Source organism: Oryctolagus cuniculus, chromosome 1 (assembly GCF_964237555.1).
Source record: "Oryctolagus cuniculus chromosome 1, mOryCun1.1, whole genome shotgun sequence".
In the NCBI taxonomy this organism is placed as follows: Eukaryota; Metazoa; Chordata; class Mammalia; order Lagomorpha; family Leporidae; genus Oryctolagus; species Oryctolagus cuniculus.
Window position 1 is genome coordinate 169,689,910 of NC_091432.1, and position 22,060 is coordinate 169,711,969.

At 40.9% G+C, this 22,060-nt stretch overlaps 1 protein-coding gene across 5 annotated transcripts in view; it reads left to right on the plus strand.

Moving 5' to 3' along the window:
- KDM4C (lysine demethylase 4C) overlaps nt 1-22,060 on the plus strand; it is a 350,839-nt gene that overhangs the window by 251,600 nt on the left and 77,179 nt on the right. The window contains exon 18 of one of the 5 annotated variants that reach the window (XM_051858187.2): nt 21,185-21,308. The exons of the other annotated variants lie outside the window; for them this stretch is intronic. Within the exon in view, the coding sequence (XP_051714147.1) occupies nt 21,185-21,229 (45 nt within the window). The 3' untranslated portion in view covers nt 21,230-21,308. Of the gene's footprint in view, nt 1-21,184; nt 21,309-22,060 lie in introns of those variants that run through there. 5 annotated transcript variants of the gene reach the window in all.

Sequence of the window (22,060 nt, forward strand, 5' to 3'; positions counted from 1 at the left end):
TGCCATCCTTTCTCTGCTCAGAGGAATGTGCGATTTTTTTCATTTTCCTTTTTTTCGGTGGTTGTGCTTTTCTTCTCAGACTGCCTAGTGGGATAATTTTAGCATTTATAGAAAACGGTGTTGCCTGCTGGGCTTATACGTTAACGCTCCTGAAGTGAATGGAGCATGCAGTGGAGGAACTTTGTTTTTTCCCATTTTATTTCTTTTATTTATTTATTCATTTATTTATTTATTTATTTTGGTGTTTAAAAAAGTTACTTTTCTCAGTATATTTGGAGTAAGCAGGAAAGTTTTTTTGAATTATCTAAAATTGTTAAATACTTCTGTATTTTAAACTCCACTGACCTGAGTTGTGTGTGTGTGTGTGTGTGTGTGTATGTGTGTGTTCAGTTACACCATGCAGGATTTTGGTTGTGTGTCCTTGTATATACGTTGATTGGTGCAACACTAATGTTAGTATAGTTATTACTCTGTTGAGGAAATATGCCATATGTCACAGAGGGAAACAATTACCTACTTTTTGTGCTGTGTTTCTCAGTGGAATCCTTATAGAAAAGTCAGGCTTGGGAAAAGCAGGAGCATCCAAAATGGAGTATGTTTGCTCTAAGAGTGTTGCCACCTTCATTCTCTGTTTTAGTCCCACCTTCCTCACCTTTGGGAGGTCAGCCTTTTGTCCTTTGTGGGCTGCTAAGAGCATGCTCCCTGGCCTTTGATTTTTCTCTTCTCGCAAGTGCTATAGTAGTCACCAGAAGATCCCTGGGAGCATGGAGCTTGTAGGATCATCTGACTGGGGTCTTCTAGCTGACGTGCACGTGTGTGGACTCTTTGTAAGGATAGTCATAAGGTCACGTCATTCTCGACCTTCAACTTTCGCATGTTTATTTTCCTAACTTGGATCTGCAGGTCCAGAGTCTATAAGGCCTTCTGTCCCCTACCCTCATCAGTTAGCCCAGTGTGCCATGTTACTCTTATTTATCACTGATCTTACTGTTGTCTTTGCTATGGTTGGATTATAACTTTGGTTGTCCCAAAAGACCCGTGTGTGAAAGACCTGGTTTCTAGGATGGCTCTGTTGTATGTGGGGGCACCTCCTATTGTGGTCCTTAGGTCACTGGGATGTACTGCAGAAGACTCTTCATGATAGAGTTAAGCCTGCATTTTGGGCTCACCTACTCTCATTCCTCGTTCACCATTCTGCATGAATTCTGTCATCTGCCTTGGGCCCTTGCCTGAGCCAAAACTTGTGCCATCCCATTTGACCTTTGAACCTCCAAAATTGTGAACTAAATAAGCTTCCCCTTCTTTCATAGGTAGCTTGCCCTGGTACTTTATTGTAATAGCGAAAACCTAAATTACAGATGCTGCTGTTTGATAGAAGAGCTCTGGCAGGCCTAACAGAGGAAGGATGCAAAATGGCTGAGCAACAAGACTGTTTTTTGCAACTCAAAAGGCTCCTTTTATCAAAATTAAAGGAATACCAAAGGATGGTGACTTATGCTGAAGCTTTTGGAGTAGCTGAGGGTGTAGCTCCTATGTGAACCCTGCCATTGTCACATATGGGGAAAATAAACTGATAATGATAGCCAGGGGCTGGCATATGACTTGGAAACAGTTCACCAGAACTTCTCCAATTCCATCCATTTTTTATGTTAATGTTTTCCGTTTTTTGAAAAAAGAAAAATGTAATTACAGTGACATAAACACCTCTTACAATAACAGTGTATTATGCTTAGTCATAAAATAATCTTTATAAGACCCACCTATCTGATTAAGAGATATGTTAACAGTAAAATGTACATTTTTCTTTAATAATTACCAGTATTGTAATATGTGTCTAGTTTTGGTAGATTTTTTTTTTGACAGGCAAAGTTAGAGAGAGAGAGAGAGAGAGAGAAAGGTCTTCCTTCCGTTGGTTCACCCCCCAAATGGCCAATACGGCCGGTGCGTTGCTGCCAGTGCGCTGCGCTGATCAGAAGCTAGGAGCCAGGCTCTTCCTCCTGGTCTCCCATGTGGTGCAGGGCCCAAGCACTTGGGCCATCCTCCACTGCACTCTTGGGCCACAGCAGAGAGCTGGCCTGGAAGAGGAACAACCAGGACAGGATCCGGCGCCCCAACCGGGACTAGAACCCCGGGGTGCCGGTGCCGCAGGCGGAGGATTAGCCAAGTGAGCCGCAGCGCTGGCCTAGCTTTGGTAGATTTTAAACTGAAAAAAATATGTGTTGTAATTATTTAAGGCAGAAGGATTTTTTTTTTAGCTGTCTTAGAATCTAATCAGAGGAAATTTAAAATAATTAAACTTTTAAAAAAAGATTTATTGATTTATTTTAAAGTCAGAGAGGAGAAGCAGAGAGAGAGAGAGAGAGAGAGAGAGAGGTCTTCCATCTGATGGTTCACTCCCCAGTTGGCCACAATGGCCAGAGTTGCACCAATCCGAAACCAGGAGCCAGGAACTTCTTCCAGGTCTCCCACGTGGATGCAGGGACCCAAGGACTTGGGTCATCTTCTACTGCTTTCTCAGGCTATAGCAGAGAGCTGGATTGGAAGTGAATTAGCCGATTCTCGAACTTCTGGGATGCCGGTGCTTCTGGCCAGGGTGTTAACCTGCTGCGCCACAGTGCCGGCCCCAAAATAATTAAACTTTAATTTGCAGTTTTGTTACAGAAAATTATGGTAGAGTAGTCAGTGAAAGAGTTTCAAACATAAAAGCATCTTATACTGAGATAAAATTCTTTTTGAAAGTGAAGTTTAGGTGAAATAAATTTAAAGATAATAAGGAATGTTATAAAATCTGTTAAAGGGCTTTTTTTAATGATAATAGAGGTATCAAATCACCATATTTAGAGAAGTGCTTTATTTCTAAATGTTAATATTTAATAAAATATATATTCTGTTATTTAACTTTGTTATGATAATGTTTAGGGGATAAATTAAAATTATGCAAAGGGGTTCATAGTTTTTTGCACTTCTGTCTGCTTCTAGTTAATGAAGGAAGCTGATTTGGAGTGTTACAGTGATGGCCAAATCTAGTTTTACACTATACTTGCTTTTGGATATTTCTAAAAAAATAGAGATTTCTGAGTTCTCATTCTGACCTACAAATCAGAATTTATATTTGGGTTCAAGGAGGGCACAGTGTTTGTAACACAGTACAGCCAAAGCTATTACCTGTACTGGTTTCCTATGTATCCTGGCTTCTGCTTCCTGGCCTGAACACCCTATTTATCCTTCTGGGAAGGAGCTGTGGAATGAGAGATGCAAAACCATCATCAGTGGGCAGGAGTCGTGAAGCCTAGAGCACCTGTTTGTTGGTGTGCTCATGGAATGGGAGCTAGGAGATAGACCATTTTGTGACTCATACTTTGAGGAGGTTTCTATTCTCTTTTGGCCCTTTCTGACTACTGTCCTAAAATGTAGCATTTTGAGCTCTCTTATAAGACCTTTCAGTTCTACAATTTTAGTCTAGAATTGGCCAAAGATCAGTTTAGGATTAGTCCAAACACACTGATTTCGAAAGTATTGGACTTCAAGAATTTGAGTCCACCATAAAATTCAGAAGTAGCCAGTGACTTCAAGCAATCTTTCTTGGTCTTTGTTGATCTTGCTTTCCCTCAGGGAATGAAAGGTGGCAGTTATTAGTATGAAATAATCTGAAAGATTTGACTTAGTGGCCGGCGCCGTGGCTCAATAGGCTAATCCTCCACCTTGCGGCGCCGGCACACCGGGTTCTAGTCCCGGTTGGGGCGCCGGATTCTGTCCCGGTTGCCCCTCTTCCAGGCCAGCTCTCTGCTATGGCCTGGGAGTGCAGTGGAGGATGGCCCAGGTGCTTGGGCCCTGCACCCCATGGGAGACCAGGAAAAAAGCACCTGGACCCTGGCTCCTGCCATCGGATCAGCGCGGTGCACCGGCTGCAGCGGCGGCCATTGGAGGGTGAACCAACGGCAAAGGAAGACCTTTCTCTCTGTCTCTCTCTCTCACTGTCCACTCTGCCTGTCAAAAAAAAAAAAAAAAAAAAAAGATTTGACTTAGTGGACTAAATTTGCATCATTTTACTGGGGTGCTTGTCTTTCTCAATTGCTTCTTTTGTGTGAGAAATTTTTTAGCATTTCCTGTGTCTCAACAAGATAAATGAACTAATTTAAAATATTTTCCATGCCTCATCTGTCCACTCCGCAAGCTGTCAGTGGGCTTGGATCAGGAGCTCGCATGCCAGCAGTCCTCAGCTGGGAGTACTGCTATTTAAAAAAAAAAAAAAAATGTCGTTTCCATAGCAGCTTGGAAATCCTTTGCAAGTGTGCTTTCACATCCTTGCAAGATTGGGTAAGAAAGTCGATATTTGTCGATATTTGGTCCAGCTTTCTACAGCACATTGCTTGACTGAAATTAAGTCATTACTTTTTTTTTTTTAATTGAAAAGGTGAGGAGGTAAATTTTCAAGAATTGGTGGGAAGTGTGGGGAGGTGGAATTTTTGACATGTGTTAAAATTCAAAACAGGAAGAAGAAAAATAGAACTGTTAAATTTAGAATTATAAATATTTGAATCACAAACATTATCATTTCTATTCTAGATAAATAATGCTTCTAATTTATCTCTGTTGTGGGTTGAATAGCTTTAAAAAATAAAATCACAGAATCTTTACAGGTTTACTTGTATTACTCTTATAGTCACTTAAAGTCGCCATAAGTTCCTTCATAGCGCATTTAAGGGAGACATTACACACAGCATCACAGTGGCACACAACTCTAAGTATTTTCAACCTCTTTTGCAGCAGAATCTCGTCTGTCAAACTATTTACTTTGTGGTATTTTAGAGGCGGCAGAGCAAAAGAAGTGATAAGTTGGAAAGCATTTTTACTGTTTCTGAGATAGTACAGACAGGTTCCTTTTGGATTTTCTGAAAATTTTTTTACTTAATAATGCATTTTAATGGGTCTTTGGGGGAAGTCATAACTTTACTACACTGCTTATCACAGCTGCCTGCTCACATGACATAATACTCTTGTGAGGTATAATATTAAAATCATCTCTGGCTAAAAGTGGATTTTGGCTTTTAGCCTAACCCTGAGCAAATAACCTTTCAGTCCAAGTTAAATGTTCCCAGAAGCTCCTTAAAACCAAATTTTCCTTGTTAAAAAAGTTACTGAATATAATTCCCAAAGGGTGGGGTTATAAAAGCTCTTTAAATTAGATGTAAAGAAATTTTTCCCCCATGTTTTGCCGACTTGGCCTCTTTTGGCTAAGATGTATGATTACCTCTTTGCTGGGTTAGGCGTGAGAGGTCCAGGTTCTCTTGAGGGAGTTTGATGGCCTTTGAGATGGGCTCAGTGTCTGCCTGGAACTGCAGCTGCAAGCAGAGTGCAGCTGCCTGCCCCCCATGCCAGCAGGCCTTCACTGGGGAATCCCTGCACAACCTCTGCAGCCCCATCTCTGTACTTGATTGTGACCCTGCTGCTTTCAGGAGCTTTAAACTCCCAGCCCTTCCAGCTCCTTCATAACAGAGGGCCAGGCTTTCTGTGGTTTCCCCAGTAAGTCAGCCCCAAGGTAGATGAAAATTTGATGGATGCACTTCTAACCTTTTCAGAGCTTTCTGTCAGAACCTGACAAGTGGAGTCCTTCTACTAAATATTTTAACACACAGCCTTTAAAATGACATTTACCTCTTCTAGGACTATTTTTGACAGTGGCATGTAGTAGTTTTATTTTATTTGAAAATGTCATTTTGGGTTTTATAGAAAAAAAATAAAATATTTATCTCTACAACTTGTTATCAGCATAGAGGAAAGGCATTCTTGGATGGATGGATGGTTATTGGTGAAAAGATTCAAGAAGCTATTTTATGATAAAGAATTTCTTTGCATTTTTTTCCTCTTGTCAAGTAAATTGCTTGTGGGTTCTTTTTAAGAAAAATAATCCCTGTGGTGCAGCTTTTAGTTTGGTCAGGTTTAAAATGTTTTTAGAAGAGTTAAGCTTCTTTTGCGTTTGTACCTGGTGTGGTTAGATGAAGGAATGGCTTTGGGATGTGCTAGATTTTTTAAGGACATACCTTCTCATAAAAGGTTCAAAATATTGAAACCCTCAGAACAATATCACTATTTCTACATGACTGTTAGACGTGTGGTATTTTCTCCTTCCTCCAATAGATAGAACTTCTTGGGGCCAGCACTGTGGCACAATGGGTTAACACCCTGGCCTGAAGCGCTGGCATCCCATATGGGCGCCGGTTCTAGTCCCGGCTGCTCCTCTTCCAGTCCAGCTCTCTGCTGTGGCCTGGGAAAGCAGTGGAGGATGGCCCAAGTTCTTGGGTCCCTGCAACCATGTGGGAGACCTGGAAGAAGCTCCTGGCTCCTGGCTTCGGACTGACGCAGCTCCAGCCGCTGCGGCCATCTGGGGAGTGAACCAGTGGATGGAAAACCTCTCTCTCTGTCTCTACCTCTCTTTGTAACTCTGTCTTTCAAATAAATAAAATAAATCTTTGAAAAAAAAATAGATAGAACTTCTTAAGGATTTATTTTACTCATATTGTAAGAGTATTGATGGGCCCCTCTTCAATTGGCTTGTTTATAAGTGAGCACACACAGAAATAGAGGTGTGTGAATTTCAGTGTGTAATTTCGTAGTTGTCGATGAGCCATAATACAAGCAGTAAACATCTCCTAGAGATAAACAGATCCTTTCACACATCTACTGAGGTAATTCCCCATTCTGTTTGAAAAGGTCCCACAGAAATGGAATTGTTAAATACTGAGAATACTCCATTAAGAAATAGAGCGAGAGGAGCAGGTATTGTAGCACAGTGAGTTCAGCTGCCCCCCGGGCTCCCCACATGCTGTATCGGAGTGCCTAGAACTAAGTCCTAATTCTGCTTCCCATCCAGCTTCCTGCTACATGCTGATGTGCACAGTGCAAGACAGCAGATCTTAGCTCAAATACTTGGGTTCCTACCACCCACATGGGAACAGAGTTCCTGATTCCTGGCTCTGCCTGGCCCGGTCCTGGCTGTTGCGTATATTTAGAGAGTGAACTAGCAGATGGAAGATTTTTTCTGATTCCCTGTCTCTTTCACACTGTCTTTCAAATAAAATAAAATAAAATAAAATAAAATAAAATAAAATAAACATTTAAAAGAATTAGATGGAGAAGGAAAAGTTCTTTATAAGAGCCATATCAAGAATATATAAGAGGTGGTCAACATTAAAAAATATTTACTTTTAATCGAAATGAACTTTTAATGGAAATTGGTGTTTTCTTAGTCGGAATGGTTAGTGCCTTACTAGTTCAACATCTTTTTGACTTTGGTCAGACAATTTCTCAAGACAGAAAAAATACTGTAGATAATGTAGGTGGTGTCATTTCTATGAAAAAAAAATTCATGTTTTTGCAAAGATTTAGTCTGCTGTAGCCCATGTTCTTTTTAGGATCTATTCATAGATAGCTGGAAAGATCAAAATGGGGGATAAAAGACTGTGCCCTTGCTTCATTGTCAGAGCAAAGCTGTCAGTTCTGATTCTGAAATGAAATAATGGAAAAATAGCTCTAAAGATAGAATGGTTTATGCCTTATCGTTTAAATTATTATTGTCAAAACAATAAAAGGAAAAAAAGAAAAATCTCAGGATTGAATTAAGCTAAATACATTGTTATTTGTTTTTTCTTCCTCATGTAAATCTTTGTTGAGATGCATGCATGGTTGTTTTGGTCACTATATTCATATAATGTATATCCCAAACGTCTCGCTTTGCCAGAGATTGTGTATTGTTTTAATTGTTCTGCATCAGGAGTTCACAACGTTTTTTGTGCCATGGACTGTCTTTGGCAGGATAAACCCTATGGATTTTTTACATAATTAAAATATATGCAATTAAAGAGGAAGCAATGGTATTGGAGGATACTTATTAAAATATTTTAAAAATAGTTTATAATATAGTTATGTGCTTTTGTATCACTGCTTGAAGTAAGATGATGTGATAGATCTATAGTTATATCATTTCTATATAATTATGAGAGTATATTGAAACTGTGATCTGAAGATATATGTGGCAGGAAGGGAATTCATGCAATTTTTGCCTGATGGTTTCTACTATCTGGGTGAAGGAACAGGCTCAGATGTCTTCAGAACATGGGAAATTGGACTGTGGTTGAAGAATGGTAAAATTTTGGAACATGTTACTGAGGGATTAGGGCAGTTTTACTAATCTTTCATTGTCTCTGGTATTCTACTACACCTCGTAAATAAGAGGATACTTCAAGAAATTTGTGAAAATCCTGGCCAGAAGCCAGGAGCCAGGAGCTTCTTCCAGGTCTCCCACATGGGTGCAGGGGCCCAAGGACTTGGGCCAACCGCCACTGCTTTTCCAGGCCACAGCAGAGAGGTGGATCGGAAGTGGAGCAGCCGGTACTCACATGGGCTGCCGGCACTGCAGGTGGCAGCTTTACCTGCTAAGCAGCAGTGCTGGCCCCATGTTATCTGTTTTAAGCATGAGAATAGCATCATGTGTATTGCTGTTACTCTGTTCACTTGAGCAGTGAAACAGCTAAAATTAAAGCAGTTACCCATTATTCCAGTCACAAATTGATCATTGAGAAAATAGTGAGTTTTTTGTGTTTTGTTTGTTTTTTAATGAACCTTCCAAAGGAAGTCCATTTAAATAGTCTAGAAGCAATATCCTGATTGGTTATGCAGTGTAACCCCACATAGTGGTAAAGTTATGATTCAGCCCCAAACACCTGACCAGAGCTTGTTCTGTTCACTTTGGTCCATTCCATAATTTGGGAAAGATAAAAGGAATTTCTAGGCAACCCTAAAGGTTATTTGGGGTGGAAGCCATAAACTTCCTCACCTAGAAGACAACCCCCTCCACCAATTTCCCTGTTAAGTGATTTTTTTTCCCTCCAGTAGCATCTATCCTAACTTCTCCTGAGGAAATTGTGGTTTGGGGCTGCAGGGGAATGATGGGCCCTGGCCTTGGACAGCCTGTGTTCACACAGGGACCGTATCCAGAACCAGCTCTTCTCTGGGCTACAGTTGGCTCCCCTGGAGAGGTTCTTCCCTTGCATGGTCACCAGGGGCATGTCTGGACTGTGTTGGATTAATAGCTTTTCATCACTGCTTCTTGAATAGTTTTTGGAGAAATGCTGCTGGGATATATCAGTTTAAGCATAAATTTCCTCGACATGGTTTTTGCTAGCAGAAGTGAAAGACAAGAGCCAAGAGGTTGGGGCAGGTTACAGACAGAACAATTCATGGGTGGCAGTTTCTAATAAGGGTCAAATGCACTCAGGGGCCTTGGGACAGCTTCTAGTGTTCAGAGCAGGAAGAATACTTCAACATAACAGCTTGTGCAGTTAGCAGAGGAGAATTGTGAGTTCTTTTTAGTATCCTTTTCTTTTTTAAAAAAGGATTTATTTATTTATTTGAAAGTCAGAGTTACACACAGAGAGAAGGAGAGACAGAAAGAGAGAAGTCTTCCATCCACTGATTCACTCCCCAGTTGGTCACAACGGCTGGAGCTGGGCTGATCTGAAGCCAATAGCTTCTTTTGGGTTTCCCACACGGGTGCAGGGGCCCAAGGATTCGGGTCATCTTCTACTGCAAAGGGCTGGATTGGAAGTAGAGTAGCTGGGTCTTGAACTGGTGCCCATATGGGATGCCAACACTGCAGGCAGCAACTTAACCTGCTACACCACAGCACCGGCCCCCTCTAATATCCTTTTCCCAACCAGTAAAGTGTCATTCACCAAGACAGGTATGAGGACATTTCATAATGTTCTTGGAAAAATGTTATTAGAAGATTAGATTTTTGGTGCAAAAATTTTTGAATTTCCATGCAGTTTTTCATAATGTACATTTTTGTGAAATTTTTAGAGATCCATTATATGCATAAACATCAGTTTTCCTGCACAAAAATATACTTATCTTTAAAAAAAAGTTTTTATTCATTTGAGGGGCAGAGAGACAGAGTGACAGAGCAAGATAGACAAATACTTCCCATCCACTGGATTACTACCAAATGCCTGCAATGGGCAGTGCCAGCTTGGGCCAGGTTCCTGCATTCAGGGACCAGAAATTCAACTGATGTCTCTCATGTGGTTAAGCAGGAACCCATCTATATAAGCGATCACTGCTGTTTCCTAGTGTATACAATGGCAGGAAGCTGGATTCATGAGAAGGAGCTGGGTATCAAATTCAGGTAGTGTGATATGGAATGTGGCTATCTCAAACACTAGGCTAAATGCCTGCACCTGAACTTTTAATTATATTTTCCACGAACTTTTTCAAGTACCTTTGCGCAGAAGTGTCTATAAAGGTTCATTTAAAGGGGAAGGTTGGATAAGAGAGAAGGGCTTGAAATTAATTCACAACACACTTCTTTCACAAATTGGAGAAGTCTTGATGCCTTTTCTGTTCTAGCCCAGATCTCACAATTGAATGCAATCTCAGTAAACATGCGTGCAGAAAATGGATTTGAGTTACCACACACACCTCTCTCTTAAAAACAAAAACAACCAGCAAAGCAACCCTGCAGTCTTTCATACTGTTAGATATTTGCACTGAGAACAAATATTGCTAAGGATAATTAGTTCTTATCTTTGATTTATTCTGATTTTCTCAGGTATCTTTTAGGCCTTCAGGCTTGAGGCCAGAAATAAATAGAAAATGTGTCCTAGTTCTTGTTTCAATAATACCATATAGGAAATCACATCTGATACTCATAATAAATAAGGAGGTTTTTTTTTTTTTTTTTTTTGGTTGTCCTTGGTGAGGTAGAGAGCTTATAAGGCAGCCTCCTAAAATTGTGCCAAATAGGAAAACTGTTCTATATTTAAGTAGTGTGAATTAAATGATTAAAATGTTATGGCTTCTAACATTCATTCAGAGAGATCTAAAATTATTTAACTTGAAGAAAGTTATGAAATCATCCTGAATTATAAAAAATAGTTATAAATCTGTGTAGATTTATATAGGTTTTTGAACACATACATAACTGTATGTAGCAGTTGTACCAAAAAGGGACAGTGTGACTTTTCTTTCTTTAATAATTCAGAGTTCAACTAATAAATGCTTTATTTAATGAGAGTAAGAATTTCTGTTTGATCTCTGGTAAACAATCATTTCCAGTAATGAAATTTCCTCCAGGAAACGGGTGATTTTTGACATTATCATAAAAAGAAATAAAAATGCAAATACAGAAGTATTTAGAGAACATGCATTTTGTGTCTTAGAAGGTTTTCTTTCCTGAAGCATCAGCTGAATGATGTTTAGTGACAGTTAATAAGTACTCAGAACACTCATGAGAGTTGTTCTAAAGCTCTGCATATGCTGTTATAGTATGCCCCTCTTTGCCCTTTAAATTTAAAATAAACTTGAAATGAAGGATGGAACCCCCCTAGTAGGCTGAGAAAAGTAAAAATATAAGTGAGTACTTTTCCCCCACATAGACAACATTGCCTATTTTATGATTCAACCACTGCTGCTATATACTCTTAGTGAAGTGCTTCTTTCAACACGAGATTGTGATGTTGCCTTTAATATTTAATTTATTTGCAAATGCTGCTTTTATATCTGGATTTGCTGCACATCCCAGGTAGTAAGTGGAGATGGGAAGCTCTAGTTTCTGCTAGGAGGGTCTTCTATATCAGGAGGTGTTCAGAGGCTAGACTGTTTGACCCGCAGCCTCTCTCTGCTTTCATTCTATTTGTTCAGGCCTTGCTAGTTTTGCAGTTCCCATGACTTACCTTTGGGACCGTGTTGAGCAAGGAATCAAAGTTAAGGTTTGTGTGATTTTTTTTTCCAGTTAATGCAGCTAACTATTAAGGAATACTCCCCACATAGGGAAGGTTGGGGGAGTGTGATGCTTTGGTCAGCGTTCTCCCCAGATGCTTAATGCTGTATCCTGTGCCAGGCAGTTTTGAGCTAAAGATAAGCAGAATTTGCCCATCTTCAAAGAAGCAAAAGACGGACAAGCAGAGTCAACAGTTGTTCCTGGGTAAATGTGCTCTTTTTCTGGATGAATTGGGTGCTGAGGCTTAACCTAGAAAAACGAAGAAAGTTGTCATAACATAGTAGTCCTAATTACTACCTGAATTAGATACTTCTAAGCCATCACCACCCTTTCACCTTGACAGGTGAAGTACATGTAGTCCAGGCTTGTCATCCTTTGACTGTGTTGACACTTCTTAACTCGGTTTCACATTGTGTTTGTCTACCTCTCAGCTTTGTTAGATTCATGAATATCCTTCTTTCCCATCCCACTGTCCGTGCACTGTTTACAGCCTCCTAGCTCCTCAGGATAAGCTGAGAGTCCACATGCTCTTGCTGGTTTCCCTAGCTGTCTTAACACCCTGCTGGACGGCTGTTCCAAGTAAACTGCTGTGTGATTGGCCCAGGATCCCTGCTGCTGCAGTCTCAGCCAGTGTGTATCATGTCCCCCAGTAACTCTCTAGGGCAGTATCTGACCTGATACAGAAGTATTACATGAGGAGTTTGAAATTCAAGAAATTAATTACAGGCTGTGCAGCGGCTCACTTGGCTAATCTTCCACCTGCAACGCCAGCGCCCCAGGGTTCTAGTCCCGGTTGGGGCGCCGAATTCTGTCCTGGTTGCCCCTCTTCCAGTCCAGCTCTCTGCTGTGGCCCGGGAGGGCAATGGAGGATGGCCCAAGTGCTTGGGCCCTGCACCCGCCTGGGAGACCAGGAGGAAGCACCTGGCTCCTGGCTTCGGATTGGCATAGCGCGCTGGCCATAGTAGCCATTTGGGGGGTGAACCAACGGAAGGAAGACCTTTCTCTCTCTCTCTCTCTCTCTCACTGTCTAACTCTGCCTGTCAAAAAAAATTAATTATAGGAAACTTTGTGGAAAAGCCCTATTTTTGCTTTTTAATGAGTTCTCAGGAGCCAGTATTATGAAACTCTTCAGGTTGTCTGAACTCAGTGACTCCTGGCCCTCATTTCAGAATGGGGCACACCTAGGTGACCAGCCTGGGCTCTCCTGCCCCAAATGTGGACTTCATGCCAGCTTGCTTGTCCTGTATTTGGTTTCCTCCCAGTGGCTGTCACGAAGTTTGCCCGCTGTTGCTGCTATTATAGATATGCTTAGTAGGAGAATCATGCAAGTGCTAGGAGGAGGTAGGGAACCATAGGTTTCTTACTTGCTGCCTTCACTTTTTCTCTCCTTTCCAATCCTGCAGGGCTTTGTCTTTGTGGATGTGATTATCTCTGAAGCTTTTGTCATAGTTAAGCTCCTTATATACAAAAACTATATGCTTGTCACTTTTTATCTCCCTTTACATTTTATATATTATATAAATATATATATTATATATATATAAACATGGAAGCAATCGCTCATTTAGTCAGTCAGTAGTTACTGAGCCCCTACTGAATACCATCACTGCTCTGGTGCTTGAATTAAAAGATGCTCCTGAAAGGACTTATATTTGGTGATCTTCCTCGTACTTATCTGTATACTTTATAGAAAGTATGACTATGGTGTTGACAACAGTACATTTCTAAAGTCATTTGTTAATTTGTCAGTTTCTGTCTGAACTGCTATGGCCTTTCCAGTTCTGGAATTCATTTGTAATTCCTATTTAACATTTCCTCAGTGCCAGCAATGACTTCGTTAGCCTTGTTTTGAATAAATGTAGCCTTATATCTGATGCCCTGGAACCTCTGTCCATTTTTCTAGCCCTGTCTCTTGGCCTGGCTGAGCTCATCTCTCTGCCCTTTCCCTCTTCGCCTGCTACTTGACTTTTTCTTAGCTTTCTCACCTATCGCGGGGTGACTCTCACCAGACAGAGAAAGATGAGATAAATAGCTTCTGATACCTATCATAAATAAGGATTTAATTCAACATGCTTGGTATCATGAAACATTCATTTTAATGTTCTGAACTTGAAGTGGAGGAATAACTTTTGCAGGGAAAGCCACAGAACTTAAGTATGTTCTGAGCTGTCACACAAGCATACAGTATTGTTTCCCATATACTTTTTTTTTTTAAGATTTTATTTATTTACTTGAGAGGTAGAGTTCAGACAGAGATAGGGAGAGACAGGGAGAAAGGTCTTCCATCCACTGATTCACTCCCCAAATGGCCGCAGTGGCTGGAGCTGGGTCGATCCAACGCCAGGAGCCAGAAGCTTCTTCCGGGTCTCCCATGTTGTGGCTGGGTCCCAAGTACTTGGGCCTTCTTCTAGCTGAGAGCTAAATCAGAAGAGGAGCAGCCGGGACTAGAACCAGCGGCCATATGGGATGCTGGCTCCACATACGGAGGATTAACCTACTACACCAGGGTACTGGTCCCTCCCATATCCTTTCATGGTGGTTGTGCTAACATCCTTCAGCAATTCTGCGTGGGGTGAGACTGTGTATTAATTGCCACCTGTCAAAGAAGCACCTAAACCTTGCAGTTTCCATCCACTGGGGACTTTGTTTTTTCATTGTTCCCCTCTCTAGCTGCTTCTTAGCTCTCTGAGTAATCTGATTTTTCCTAATATTAGCCCACTCCTGCCTCTTCTCTCTGAACTATGCTTAAGGTATCTGTTAAATTCTGCTTGTCGTTCTGGCTTAGTTCCGACATGTTTCCTCTACAATTACTGTGTAACTGAAATTTCGTGATATCAGTGTTCCCAGTGCTGGCAAGTATGCATTGCACATGAGTGACTGGCTTAACGACCACTGATGTGGAGAACATACATCTTACAGGTAGGGTCTAAACAGAAAGAATTATTCTATCAAACTTATTTTTAAGGACTTTGAGGGAAATGAAAGTTCAGCCTCAATCTTGATTTGCCTATCACTGTGGTGATTTCTTTCAGCTCCACATAATTCCCTGTTTCAATTGGGAATGTTACATTGCTCTGTAGGACTTGGAAAAGGTATCTTTGGAGAGCAAAAGGAAAAAGGAATTAGCTAATGTATGTATTATATTATCATTAGCTTACTTATTGGATAGAGAAACAGTAATCAAAATAATGAGCATTTGTGCCTGTTTTGGAATCACCTATCTATTGATGAAAGAAAATTATGAAATGGACAGAACAACAACAAAATTATATTATAAATCATATTAATAGAAAAAAGGGAAGTGCTTTGAACTTCCAACTCCTTCACAGCTCATCATTTCTTGATACCCTTTGCCAAGCTGTATGCTCAAGGAAACCTAATGATACACAAAGCCTCGTCGCCAGATACTTCATTACTTCCTCAATCCATTAGTAGCCTTAATGGCCTATGCCACTAGAATAAGTATGGAAATCCAGTCTCCCTGGAAAGTACAGTGCTCTATAAATCATACCCGCCTGAGGATTCTCCAAGCCCTGACACTGAAGAATAGGTGGGGGAAAAAATTGTACTTTTGAATTCTTTTTACTGAAGTCTCTGAGAATAACTGGCATCTTTCTCACTCTCTAACCTAGTGGGTCTCAAAGCATGATGCATAGATCAACAGCTTTAGCATCGTTATGAACTTATTAGGAGTGCACATTCAGAGGAACTGAAACTCAGGGTGGGCCTAGGCCTCTGAGTGTTTCCCTTGGGTGCTATATATCCCTGCAATACAAAAGAGTATGTCTTAGGGTGCGGAGGACAGTTGGCAATGCCCTTTTTCACTGTTGAGAAAAGAGGTGAGCAAGTCCTTGAACTTCACTAAAATGAACCTCTTCGAAGGAATCAGTTTAATTCTATCAACATTGAGCAGTCACCCACATCCTTACTGGGAAAATGTGAATGTGAATGACATCTTCAGGTCACAATTGCATGTCGTCTGTGCCAGCATTTTCTTGCCATGCTATATTGGCCTCTCTGGATGTTGTCCTAGAGCATTCAAAGCTACGGTCCTGTCGGTTGCCCCACTTGAGTTCTCAGATCTCCCTTATTCACTATCATGCGGACGTTGGCTCCTCATCTCTTTCCCTGTGCATCACTGGCACTTCAGACACTGAAGTGCATGAAGAATGGCCCTCTTGCTTTTAAACGTCCTGTAATCTTACTGCCCACAAGCTCTCTCCTTGGCCACGTGGAACATGGTAATGCTGCTGCCCTGTTTTAGGACTTTAGGCAGGTGTGGGACATTGTTTCTGACAGCAGATAGACCATCCACGCTGATGTTGAAGTGGGTAGCTCTGTTTAGAGGAAGATGCACAGGCTCTGCCAACAAAGGGTAATGAATACAAAACCCTCACATTTGACTTCTTCCTAATAGCCACTTCTTCATCATTCTTCACCTCGGTGTTTCCTTGTCTTCCTAACAGTTTCTATCAGTTTATCTTGTATTCTGTCTTGCACTAGAGTGATCATCCTTTAAAACTAATGCAGTCATTCTACACATTAACTGATTGCAAATATGTGCCCATGGCCTATTGCAGGGTTCAGCAATCTACGGTGTCTATTCATAGCTGTGAATAAAGTTTTATTGTATCACAACCATGCCCATGTATTGTCTATGTATGACATTTGTTTGTACAATAATGAGAGAATTGAATGTTCTGAAACTGCATGGCCCTCAAGCCAAAAATATTTTTAATCTGGTACTTTAAAGTACTATTATCTATAGGATATAGGTTTAGGCTCTTTACACTTAACATAAATATATTGATATATTTGGATTTAGTTCTGTTGATACTCAGTGCATTTTCTACTTAATGACCCCTGTTTCCTTCCTATCTTGTCTTTGGTTTCCTTACTCTTCATTATTCTGTTTTTTCCCCAACACCATTGAATAAATAGTGCTTTTACTTTTCCAAGACAATTCAAGATTGGTAGGACATTTTAAACTTCACTTTATCACTTTTTTCCTTGTATGCTACAAATATAATTTATTTAAATTCTCTACTTAAAATCCAGAAGACATTACTATTATTGTTTACATAAACAGTTATTCAATTGGATTTATCTACATGTTTAACATTTGGCTGCTCTTCACTTCTTCATGAACATTTCTGATGCTTGAATATGAAGCAGAAAAGACTTAAAAAAGTCTTTATGTTACCCTAACTCTTGAGTGATAATTAGGCTGGATATAGACCAAATTTAATTTTCCTCTCGAAGCTTGAAGACATGAATTCCTTGTCTTTCAGTATGTGCTGTTGCATGCAGATTAGAACTATGATAGTAACCTGATATTTCTCTTTGTAAGATTTTAGGATTTTCATTCAATTTTTAGTTCTAAGATGGGTCTATGGGGCTGGCACTGTAGCGTAGCAGGTAAAGCCACTGCCTGAAATGCTGGCATCCCATATGGGCATCCATTCAAGTCCTGGCTGCTCCACTTCTCCGCCCCCCTCCTTAAAAAAAAATTTGTTTGAAAGAGAATCAGAGAGAGAGAGATGTTCCATCTGCTGGTTCACTCCCCCAGATGGCTGCAAAGGCTGGAGTTGTGCTTATCCGAAGCCAGGAGCCAGGACCTTCCTCCAGGTCTCCCACGTGGGTGCAAGGGCCCAAGGACTCAGGCCATCTTCTACTACTTTCCCAGGCCACAGCAGAGAGCTGGATCAGAAGAATAGCAGCCGGGACTACAACCGGCACCCATATGGGATGCCAGCGCTTGAGGTCAGGGCTTTAACCACTATGCCACAGCGCCAGCCCCTTCTCCACTTCTGCTATTGCCATTGCAGCCATTTGGGTAGTGAACCATTGGATGGAAGACACCTCTCTCTCTCTCTCTCTCTCTCTTTGCCTCTGCCTCTCTGTAACTGCCTTTCCAATAAATAAGTAAATCTTTTTAAAAATTTTTTTAAATAATTTAAAAAGAAGATGGGTCTAGGATGTGCTTGGGTAATTAAAGATTTTTGAGGTTAATCCTAGTTGTTTGCCCTTCAGATCTGGAAAATTTCTATTATTTTCACTTTTTCTATTCCTTTGGAAGAATGCCATTCAGAGATGTAATAGAACATCTGGATCTCTTCTGTCACTTGCTTAGCATTTGTGTTCTATCTTTTTGTCAATATACAATGCAGTCTCTTGGCTCCATCTTTCAATTGCTAATTTGATCTTTAGTGGTATGCAGTACAGTATTCAGCACATCTAAATTTTTTTTTTTTTTGGCAGTAACATTTAAACATTCTGAGAGCTAGGGCCATTGCTGTGGTATACCCAATAAAGCCGCTTCCTGCACCACTGTCATCTCATATGGGCAGGATTCAAGTCCCAGCTATTCCACTTCCAATCTAGCTCCTTGCTAATGCACCTGGGAATACAGCCGAGGGTGGTGCAAGTACTTGGGCACCTGCACCTAGTTTGAAGACCCAGAAGCATCTTCTGGGTCCTGGCTTCAATCTGGCCCAGCCCTGGCCATTGTGGCCATTTACCTTTCTTTCTCTTTAATTAGTTAATTTAAAATTTAAAAAAAAAAATTCTTAGGAGTTATTGGTATTCTTTTTGAATTAATGGTAAATAATTTCAAATCTGTCATGATATTAACTATACTTATTTCAAAGTCATCTTCTGTTTCTATTTACCTGTTTTGCTTTCATTTATTTATATTACCCCTGCCTCTTTGAAAAGATCTACTTATTTACTCACAAAGCAGCTAGAGAGAGGGAGAAACAGAGATCTTCCATCTGCTGTTTTATCATCCAAATTGCTGCAACAGCCAGGTCTGTACCAGGCCAAAGTCAGGAGCCTGAAACACCTGCTGGCCTCCCACGGGTGGTAAAGTCTCAAATACTTGAGGCGTCGTCTTCTGCCTTCCCTTTCATGTTAGAACCAGTAAGCTGGAACTCTAATTGGCACTCCTATGTGCGATGCTGGTATTGCAAGTGGTGTTTAAGCATGCTTTTCCACAATGCCGGCCCCAACACCTCTCTGATATATTGGCTTTCCCAAATTTTTTATTTTAAAGTGTCTGTTCATAGTTCAGATGCATATATTGAGGTATATTTTCTTTTTATGTACTTTTCTTGTTGGTGAATGCTGGTTTGGATCCAGGATTTGGATTTTTGATAGGCTTCACCTGCTGCTGATGACTGATGACAAGGGAGGCCTTTCTGGGCAATGGTCTTGCTTATTCACTTTGTTTCCCAATCATCAATGTCTCAGTAGCCCCGCAACAAAGAAAATCTGACTAACCCAGTTGTCTTACAACAATGCTTATGACTTCAGTACAGATTGTCTGTAACAACCTTGTGGTTTTGTTGTTATAAGGGGTATTCTGTGTGTATAATATACCAGTTATAGCACTGTAAATTTTGTGAGTATGCATTGTGATATATGCATTAAACTGTTTACCCAAGTGTCTAAAAAAACCAGTGCTTATCAAGCTTAATATGTATAAAAAATTTTAGAAACATACAAATGGTACTGTTTTTATAATAGAGTAATTACCTCCTATTGACCCAGGGTTTCCTTTCTTTTAATTCTTTAGAGTGTCTTTGAGGCCTTGGACTGAGAACTGTTCATATCTGTCAGTAGCCTTTGCCTATTCTTTTTTGGATTAGTGTTTATATAATTTGGTTTTCCTGTTAATCAGTTCCATCCTTTTCCTATGGTCTAGGAATTCTATACATTCTCAGGTCCTCTCATGGTTCCCTTTCTTATTTTTTAGAGCTATGATGGTTTTATTCTTTTCTCTGCATATTTATTTAGGGTTTGAGACTGAATCAGGGGCCGAGGCTACCATGTTGATTCTGTCAGTCTTCACATTGCTTTAAAGCCTTTTTCATTCTCTTGATCTCAAGATGACTCTTGGCACCAGTCATTTTGATTTCATATGTCCTTTTTCCTTATTAATTTTTTTATATTTTGCCAGGCAGAGTTAGACAGTCAGAGAGAGACAGAGAGAGAGTTATAGACAGTGAGAGAGACAGAGAGAAAGGTCTTCCTTGCGTTGGTTCACTCCCCTAATTGCCACTACGGCCAGCACTGTGCCAACCCGAAGCCAGGAGCCGGGTACTTCCTCCTGGTCTCCCATGCGGGTGCAGGGACCGAAGTACTTGGGCCATCCTCCACTGTACTCCCGGGCCACAGCAGAGAGCTGGACTGGAAGAAGAGCAACCAGGACTAGTACCCGGTGCCCCATCCTGGACTAGAACCTGGGGTGCCAGCGCCACAGGCAGAGGATTAGCCAAGTGAGCCATGGCGCAGGCCTGTCCTTATTTCTTTCATAGCATTTACTCCGTTGTAGCATTCTTGAGGTATGTCTTATTTGTCTTAGATATCTTTGACCTACTGAATAAGATTCTATAGCCCAGACATATAGAAGTGTCAGATTTCCACAAATGTTTCAGTCAGAGTGGAAAAAATATGGTTTAGCAACAAGAAATGAGAATGGGTTTGGAAACACTATGTTGACAGAATACATTCAGAATGGACCCACTGATAATTTTTGTGGGACTTCTCTGCTAGATCTGTTTGATGTTTAAGTCAAACTTCTCAACTCTGTGAATAAGCATCTTCCAAAGCGTTGACTTACAATAGTGTACCGTTACATTGACTTTCTAAGGCTTCTGTGGTTCTTTTCTTAGAAATCCAGTGTCTCTTCTTGGATTGTGATGTGAATCCTCACAGAACTTGTGTGTAAGGTGTTTTCATTGTCTCTTCCTTCTTTTTTGGAGGGGCCCAGTTTAATGAGGAAGTTAATTACGGCCAAGGCTTGGATAAACCACTTTTTTTTTTTTTTAACATTTATTTATTCATTTGAAAGGCAGAATTAGGGAAAAGGACACACACAGAGAAAGTTTCCATCCACTGGCTCACTCTTCAAATGGCTGCAATCTCTGGGTCTGGGCCAGGATGAAGCCTGGGACCTCTAACTCCATCTAGATCTCCCACATATGGGGCAGGCATCCAAACGTTTGGGCCATCTTCTGTTACCTTCCCAGACCCATTTGCAGGGAGCTGGATCAGAGCTGGAGGAGCTGGGATTCGACCGGTGCTCATATGGGATTGCCAGTGTCCCAGCTTAACCAGCTTAACCTACTGCACCAACCCTGAGAAACTACTTCTTCAGTTAGCGAACTCAGAGCATTCTCTCTTACTCAGTTTTTTTTTAAGAGGTGGCAGATGATCATTAGATCTTTTATTTTTTAAAGATTTATTTATTTGTTTATTTGAAAGAGTTTCAAGAGAGCAATCTTCCATTTGGTGATTCTCTCTTCAGATGGCCGCAATAGCCTAGTCTGATCCAAGCCACAGCCAGGAGCCAGGAGTTTCATCCAGGGGCCAGAAACTTGGGCCATCTTCTGTGTCTTTTCCCAGGCCATTAATAGGAGCTGGATCAGAAGTGGAGCTGCTGGGACTTGAACCAGTACATGTGTGGGATGCCAGCATAGCAGGGGGCAGCTTTAACCCACTGCACCACAACACCAGCCCTGAGGAGCTACTGCTTTAATTAGCTAAGTCAATACTCTCTTGTACTCATTTTTATTCATTCATTTATTTTTTAAGGGTAGCAGGTCTTTTTTGTCATATTTTAAATTTTTTAATTAATTTTTAAAAATATTTTGTTTTAATTATTTGAAAGGCAGAGTTACAGAGAAAGGCATGGAAAGAGAGAGAGAAAGAGATCTTCCATCTGCTGCTTCACTCCCCCAAATGACCACAATGGCTTAGGCTGGCCCAGGCCGAAGGCAGGAGCCAGGAACTTCTTCCAGATCTCCTACATGGCTTCAGAGGCCTAAACACTTGGGCCATCTTCTGCTGCTTTCTCAGGCGCATTAACAGGGAGCTGAAACAGAAGTGGAGCAGTTGGTCTTGAATGGCGCCTATTTTGGAAGCTGGCATTGCAGGCAGTTGCTTATCCCACTACACCACAACGCTAGCTCCCTTATTTTATTTTAATTTAATGGTTTTATTTTATTTTAAATGTTTACTTCAAAGACAGAGTTAGAGACAGAGAGAGAGGGAGACAGACAGATTGGAGCAGCTGGGAATTAAACTGGTATGCATATGGGATTGCCAGCATTGCAGTCAGCAACTTAACCCAATGCACCTCAGTGCCAGACCTTTCTCTTTCTCTGAAACCATCTGTTTAATTAGGAAAATAGGACACAGGTTCACCTTGTTCACATCTGTCAATATTTGAACTGAGGCCGCGCACCACGCTGATCCGAAGGCAGGAGCCAGGTGCTTATC